This window comes from Gekko japonicus, unplaced genomic scaffold, assembly GCF_001447785.1.
Source record: "Gekko japonicus isolate JY-2015 unplaced genomic scaffold, Gekko_japonicus_V1.1 scaffold2339, whole genome shotgun sequence".
Lineage (NCBI taxonomy): Eukaryota > Metazoa > Chordata > Lepidosauria > Squamata > Gekkonidae > Gekko > Gekko japonicus.
The window spans coordinates 20,045-27,758 of NW_015169855.1; the positions used below are offsets into that span (position 1 = coordinate 20,045).

Sequence of the window (7,714 nt, forward strand, 5' to 3'; positions counted from 1 at the left end):
CTGGGGGAAGTGGAGGAGGGGGGAGGCTGCTCTGTTGTCGCCAGGGCTCCTGTCAGAAGGACAGGTACAGCCACAACGGTTCTTCCCGTGGTTTTCCTCTCTGCCCCCTAGTTGATCTCGTCATGAAGACTTGCTTCAGCCCGACCCGAGTGATTAGCTTGTCGAGTGACCTGCAGCAGGTGGGGGCAGCTTCTGCTCGGATTCAGGACACCTTGAGCACCGTGCTGCAGTACGCGGAAGATGTGCTGGTGAGGCCCCCCTGCGGCTTGTTCAGAAGCAAGAGGCGCCGTCGCTTCTCTTCTCCTGACGTGTGTTCAAATATATTGTCTCTCGTTTTGCGTCTAGTCTGGTAAAGTGTCTGCTGACAACACCGTTGGCCGTTTTCTGATGGATCTCATCAACCAGGTCCCGAAGATCTCACCGGAGGACTTTGAGACCATGCTGAACAGCAACATCAATGTAAGTCATTTGAGGGAGGCTGCAAACGGCCGCTTGCTCAGTTACCTGTGTGGAGTCATTTTTTCAAGTCACCGGCCAGTGATGTTTTTGTAAATGTGTTCTTTTTTGCCCATTGGCCAGCATAGAGCAGGTACACTTGTGGACTAATTTGCATGGTTGCCTTGAGCCTCTGGTAAACCCGTCTCCCTGAATAACAAGAAGCACCCTTTCGGAGTCTGACTTGGTTGAGGCAGCCTCCCTCCCTCTTTGGAATGCACTGCTAGGCTGTGTTGATCTGGAAAGTGGCCCACTTGGGGTGAAAGTACAGGCTCTGATTAGTCACGGTGTTTTCTGGGGAAGCAAAAGTGTTTGCACAGCCGATAGCACAAGTGTCACTGTGTACTATGTGAGAGGACCTTTTTTCCAAGCTCCTTGGAACATCTATTACCTCGTATTTGAGCAACATCTGTCATTATTGGAAATGGAGGCTGGAAAGCTCTTGTTGACTCTTGGCGTCCTCCTGTTTGGTATGTGGTATCCGTTGCTGATTCATCCTCTGCTGTTTTGTATCTAATCTTGCAAATGTCCTTTCCCTCCTCTCAGGACCTGTTGATGGTGACTTATCTGGCAAACCTCACACAGTCACAGATCGCACTCAATGAAAAAATCCTAAACCTGTAATGGAACTTGTGGCCATCATGCAAGAAGGAAGCATGAAGAGAACCAGACTGGGGCCTCGTAATCCAAAACCTTAGCTGGACTATTAATTTTGAAAAAGCCTGCTCATGAAACCTTCCTTTCTGCAACCCTCCAGAGACAAATAGGATTGCAAAGATGAAGGGCATCATTAAGAATGAGTTGGCAACTCTCAAACTGAGTGGCTTCTCTAGCTATAAGAACCACACTATTTCTGTTTTGTGAGAATATTTGGCTCTAAATAAGTAAAAATTCAATGTGCAGATGTTTTGGTCATTTTGGTGGTGGGGGGATGGGGAGATACAGACTTCTTAAAATACGCCGTTTGCCTTGACTGATGCCACTGAATCTCCAAATGTAACACTAGGATGTGTTTGCTCAGGCCTTAGGCAGGAGAGAGCTTGGAGTACTGCACAAGTTGGCCATCTTTTGGCACAGAGGCTCCCACACAAATCCTCTCTAGGATTCATCCTTAGTAGAAACACAAACACGGACAAGAGAACCATCTTTTCACATAAGAGGAAAAACTATTTTCACTTTGGAGGGAAAGGCTAGATATAATGGGTCAGATCCAATGTGACATTTTTGCTGGTGCTGTTGTGGAAGCAACCTCTAGCGGTGCACAGTAGCCTACTTACAGTAAGCCGGTTGTATCCTGTCTAAATTTTCCACTTATGGGAAGACATTGTGCAACCTGGAGTGACGCATGCTGCTGCAGAAAGAGGTATTTGGTGGTTGCTTGTGTGGTGCAAGCTGTGACAGCAGTTGCTGATGCACAATAATTTGCATGGTTTACGGAATATGTCGTCCATGGAGTTGTGCAGCCCCTACAGTTATACAGTGTGTCCTCTGCAGTCTTTTGCAGAGATAGAACATGGGTGCTTGAGGCTGAAGAAGGTGAGGGTTGGGAAACACCTCTGCCTGAAGAGGAATCCATGTGGGAAGGTCAGGAAGAGGGAAGTCTGTCGGCAGAGGAACATTCCGTGGGATCACGCGGCCCCCCCCATTCTCAAGATCCACACGTGGCTATTCACTGCCCCCCTGTGGCTCTTCTAAGCCACGTGCTGTTTACCGGTACTCTTCCTGGCTCCCACCCAATGCCGACAGCAGAGCTTCCCTGGCAAGGCTTTCAGTTGGCGGGTTATTCCTGCACTGAACAAGACCTCTGGAGGAAAGAGGATGGGCGGGGGCAGGCACTCCTTCCCACGCTGGTTGGGGGAGGGATCCTACGCTCGTGGTTTTGATGTCTGGGAAAACGGCAAGATGTCAGCATGCTCTGTCATGCCAGAGAGCTTTATTGTGGTTTGCGACTGCGGCTGCAGTCATGCTGATAGTTCATCAAGCTGGGAATGCATGAGATGACGACGACACAAGAATGGAAATGCAGCAAATGCAGTTATGCAAAAAAACCCAGACTAATATGTCACGCTGTACAAAGTAGAGACTTCTGTCTTATTCTACAGTTCTAATTACAGTTATAAACAATACACACAATAATATTTTTGCCACCGTGTATAAATGACATCTACAGCAGTTGAATAGTGACCCAACAGTCTTTGGAAGTACAAGTCTTTCTTTAGAATGATGCCGTCACCAGCTCATGATGCAGAGCGGTGTTTCAAACAGGACACACCAAACAGCAATGGCACGCCTCGGAAGCTTTGCCTGATGAAGCCTTAAGAAACGGCAAAGCAATTGAGGCGTGCCACTGCTGCGGCTATTCCTGAGCCCGTGCCGTCTGTTTTGTGGCAAAACCATAATTGCTGTGTGTATTGTTTGTAACTAATTAGAACTGTATAAGAAGACAGAAGTCTCGAGTGTAATTTGAACAGCGTGACACATTTTGTTTAATGGGACGCCTGAGATGTCTGAATGCAGGTGGTCGGGGGGGGGGGAGTCTTTTCAGGAGAAGCTGGAACATTCCCCTCAACGTTTGCCTCCCAAAGGCAAAGGTTTCTCAACCTGTCAGTAGCCCTCCTGAGTTCTCCGGCGACAAGCCAGCGTCGTGCAGCTCACCGAATGGACAGGAGCCGGTGGTATGTAGGGTGGCGGCGAGATCTGGCAGGAACGACACACAACAAGTACCCTGTGCCAGTGGAGCTGTGCCGAACGACTCTTCCATTCTGTTGGTGCAATGCAGACTCCAGCTTACCGGGTTTAAGTTACAGGAAGATAGATTTCGGTTGACCATTAGAACAAACACATGATAACAGTTCAAATGAACTGTCAAATGTGTGTCAAATATTCAGCCTGCGGGCTCTTATCTGGCATGTGAGCAACTGGGGGGGGGCAGTCCCAATGTGGCCCAGAAAGGCCTGTGTCAGAGTATTCTACTCCCTGCTGAAGTCTCTCTAATGTGGGGACTCCCCCCAAGATCTCCAGGGATTTGCACGAGCTGGAGTTGGCAACCCTTAAGGGGTCAGGACAGGGCTGGAAAGATGGCTGGCTGTTCATGTATGGCAGACAGCATCTCTGGCTCACAAGCGCTTGTGGAAGGAAGCTGCCTGGCTCACCAAACATGCCCGCTTATGCAAGCATGTAAAGGGCGCACTGGTTCGGGTGTGCTGCGCGCAACAGCCCAGGCAAGAGAGTAGAGTGGCACTTATGTGAGGGGGACGCTAAGGGGCTGAGGGTGGAGAAGGCCCAGAGTGACAGAGCCACAGCCTGCTGACCAGCTGACCCGATGCGTCTGAATGGAAGGCGGGGGGGGGGCAAGGTGAAGGTCAGGGGCAGGAGCAGGCATTCAGACACGTAAGCTGGGTTTGCAAGTGGCAGAGGCAGGCACTGGAGGTGTGTCTGTGTTTGCATTTAGGGAGTAATACTCTGGGTGGCTGGATAATGCCGAGCTGGCAGGTGATAACATTCTGCTAAAGGCTATTAAAATGGGGCTGGCATCTTTGGAAAGTGGCAGCACTTGAAGATTGCTTGTGGTGCTGGGGGAGCATAGCAGCAGTTCCTTGTGGTTCAAGCTGGTTGTTGAATTTGGGGCTTTGATACAGGGAGGTGTGGGATTGTGTGGCTGCTAATCGTAAGAGGTTGGGATCGCTGGGTCCCCCTGGTCGATGTCACGTGACTTCCTCTCTTTAGCTGCTGCACCCGTGGCAACGGAATGCAGCACTTCATGCTCCGGCTCGTTAAAAGCCTTTGAAATGTGTTAGTCTTTAAAGAGCCGTGAGATTGGTTGGTGGTTGTACCTTGATTGTCAGGCAGCAGCTCTCTGTGCTATGCAAAACGTTTTGTGCATATCGAGCAAAGGGTGGCTAGGTGCTGAGGAAAGGGTGTGGGTCACGGCCAGTGGTAAAATATCTCTGGTACCTGGCATTACTTTCCGTGGCACACGTGGCCCAGCCTGACAAGGTGACATTGATGACAGAGCCAGCTCTCATAACAAATGAGTTCCACTCCTCTGCTCTGGGGGGGTTTCAGCCAGAGGATGGGAAAGCTCCAGCTGTGCCTTCCATGCTTTCAGAAAGGTCTTGGACTAGGTCACCTACAGGGCTCCAGTGAGCTCACTATGGATGATGCTCAGAAGGCAGCACAGGTTGCCGCAGATGGTGCCATCAAATGCAAAGCATGTTCTTTGGTAGTACATATGAAAATATGTCTTGAGCTCTTCTTGCTTTCAAGGTGGCACAAAAACATTGTGCTGTCTTCAGACAGAGGTTTGTAAATGCTTCATACTGTCAGACTCTGGAACAAACTTACTCCCAACAACACTTTCTTGGCAGTGATTTGTTTATTGAGAGATGAGAATGTGCCAAGCTAAGACTATCTGTGTCAGAACTGATCCTCTTGGCGCTAGTTCTGGTATTATACAGAGTTCAAACAGCCCCCCCCATGACTAGCCCAATCACACCAACACATCCAGCCTGCCAAATCTACTATGCACCATTAGCCCTCCCCCATCACCTGCAAGCTTAGTATCTAACAGTATCTGACTTCCAAGGTCAGGCACACATTCTTCCCAGGGAAGGGAGGGCCTGCTTAACGCCATGAGACAATAGGCATACTGAACCCCAGAACTTCAAAAGAACAGCAGGAACTGTGGCAAACGAGACCCGAGTTTGACATTCTGACCCCCCCAAAGTCCCTCAGGGTGGGTTCTGTGGAAAGCTTTGACTAATTTGGGGACATTGACATGGTCCCTCCAGACCCATTCAATATGACTGGGGTCAAAGTCCTGCCACTTAATGCGATAGTAGAGGTGGCCACATTTCATCTTAGAGTCTAAAATTTCTTCCAGAACCTGGTGGGGCTCCCCGATCACCATCAGAGGAGGAGGAGGAGGTCGGGTCTCCATTTCAAGGGTCCAGGATCCTTCTTCAGCAGACCGACATGGAAAATAAGATGGATGTGTCCTAAGTTCTACAGCCACTTTGTTAATCACTCTCACCACCTTAAAAGGGCTCATGTGTTTCCACCTCAGCTTTTCCCCTGGTTGCCTCCCCCCCCCCCCAAGTTTTTGGTGGAAAGGTACACCGAATCTCCAAGGTTAGTATCCCATTCAGGTGCCCCGTCTTTATCCGCCTGGGCTCTTTTGCCTTGGTCAGAGTCTGCTGACCACCAGTCTTGTAAATCCTTAGGCCTAGTGGGCTCTGTCACAATTGTAGGAGGGGGGGGCTCATATCCACGCACCACTTTGAGTCCCTGTTCCACCTCCAGAGTTTTTAATGATTCCCTCCAGAACGCTGCAATGAACTGGGACCCCTGGTCTGAGATTATTTTCCTGGGCACAGAATGTCGTCTCACTGTGTGATGCATAAATAACGGCACCAGCTTCTTGGTGGATGGCATTTATTTGCAGGGGATAAAGTGGGCTTGCATTGAGAAAAGATCAGCCGCCACCAACATAACTGTCCTCCCTTTGCTGGGAGTCCGACTCTTCGTGACCCCATGGACCAGCTCCCGCCAGGCCCTTCTGTCTTCTGCCGTCCTCTGAAGTTTGCTCAGTTTCATGTTTGTTGCATCTATGACACTGTCCAACCATCTCATCCTTTGCCGTCCCCGTCTTCTTTGACCTGATTCAGTCTTTCCCAGCATCAGGGTCTTCTCCTCCAGTGAGTGCTCCCTTCTCATTGGGTGGCCAAAGTATTTGAGCTTCAGTTTCATTATCTGGCCTTCCAGGGAACGGTCAGGGTTGATTTCTTTTAGGATTGACTGATTTGATCTCCTTGCAGTCCAAGGGACTCTCAAGAGTCTTCTCCAGCACCATAGTTCAAAAGAATCTATTCTTCGGCGCTCGGCCTTCCTTAGAGTCCAACTCTTGCAGCCATACATGACTACTGGGAATACCATTGCTTTGACCACGCGGACTTTTGTTGGCAGGGTGATGTCTCTACTTTTTATCATGCTGTTTAGGTTTGCCATCGCTTTCCTCCCAAGGAGCAGGCGTCTTTTGATTTCATGGCTGCTGTCACCGTCTGCGGTGATCTGGGATCCCAGGAACGTGAAGTCTGTCACCACTTCCACGACTTCCCCTTCTATTTGCCAAGGTGGTAGGTTCATTATAAAGTCCATGGAAATGACCGACCAGGGCCTCTCAGGGATTTCAGGAAACTGACATAATCCAGGGGGTTTCCCAGCCTGTCGCTTCCCCATTAAGCACCCTGGCAAGAAGAGCCGCCAGCCCACACACATGGCCGCCAGGACTGCCTTTGGAGCAGGGACTCCTTTGCATGTTAGGCCACACCCCCCCAAGGTAGCCAATCCTAATGAGTGTCTGCTGCTGGGCGTGGCCCGTTATGCTAATGAGTTCCTGCTGGGCGTGGCCAACTCGGGAGCCAGCCGGTGCCCCTTCCTGCCCCCAAACAGCCCTGGCGCCAGCAGCCTCAGCCCAGGCGGGAGGGGCTCCCCTTCGGCACCGGCTGCAGCTTCCGGATTTGGGAGGAGGGCGGCCCCGTGCAGAGAGTGCCTTGCAGTCACCCAAGCCTTTCAGCGTGAAAACCGCCTGCGTGCGTGAGGACCCCTGCTTTGGGGCCGTGGTGGTGGTGGTGGTGGTGCCAGGAATCTATCGGGGTGGCTGCCTGGGTGTTGTGGCGCCCCCTTTGGACGAGCCCGTGGCCTGCCACAGGAGGGCCGTTTTGTTTCGTCTCCCTGTCAAGAGCCATCTGCGTTCCTGAGGCTCCCCGGAGCCCCGACGTTCCCCTCGTTCCGAATCCGGAGTGCGCGGCCAGGTCCCGCGCCTCCCCCGTCCTCGCTTGAACGATCAGCCGGCGGCGGCCCCCTTAGTTCCCCTCAGACGCAGACCCCCGGCGCGCTCCGCCCGGGACGGTCCGCCCCCCCCCCCCAACAGAGGCGCCCCCGGCCACCCTGGGCTCCCTTCTCGGCGCCGGCCGGCGGGCGTGCGGGCTCCTCCTCCTCCTCCTCCTCCTGGCCGGGGGGGGGCGGGGGGCGGCCCTCCCTCCTCCTCCTCCTCCTCCTCCTCCTCCTCCTGGCCGGGGGCGGTCCAGGCTCTGCGGGCGAGGCTCCATTTTGCAGGCTAGTGCTGCGCGGCTGCGGCTGAGGTGAGAGAGAGAGAGAGAGAGGGCCCCTTCCCCTCCCTCTCTCCCTTGGGCCCCCGGGGGGGGGCGGGGCGGGGGTC

General features: G+C 52.4%; 2 protein-coding genes across 4 annotated transcripts in view; both read left to right on the plus strand.

The window, feature by feature from the left end:
• Window positions 1-1,630, plus strand: part of EIF3F (eukaryotic translation initiation factor 3 subunit F) — an 8,956-nt gene extending 7,326 nt beyond the window's left edge. Inside the window, exons 6-8 of the mRNA XM_015417376.1 lie at window positions 112-248; window positions 346-459; window positions 1,042-1,630. Coding sequence (XP_015272862.1) covers window positions 112-248; window positions 346-459; window positions 1,042-1,119 — 329 coding nt within the window. The 3' untranslated portion in view covers window positions 1,120-1,630. The remainder of the gene's footprint in view (window positions 1-111; window positions 249-345; window positions 460-1,041) is intronic.
• A 5,430-nt stretch (window positions 1,631-7,060) lies between these two features.
• ANXA7 (annexin A7) overlaps window positions 7,061-7,714 on the plus strand; it is a 50,458-nt gene continuing 49,804 nt past the window's right edge. For 2 of the 3 annotated variants that reach the window (XM_015417377.1, XM_015417379.1), the window contains exon 1: window positions 7,570-7,637. The gene's annotated coding sequence lies outside the window, so the exon portion shown is untranslated. Of the gene's footprint in view, window positions 7,086-7,569; window positions 7,638-7,714 lie in introns of those variants that run through there. The other variant, XM_015417380.1, reaches the window with a different exon arrangement.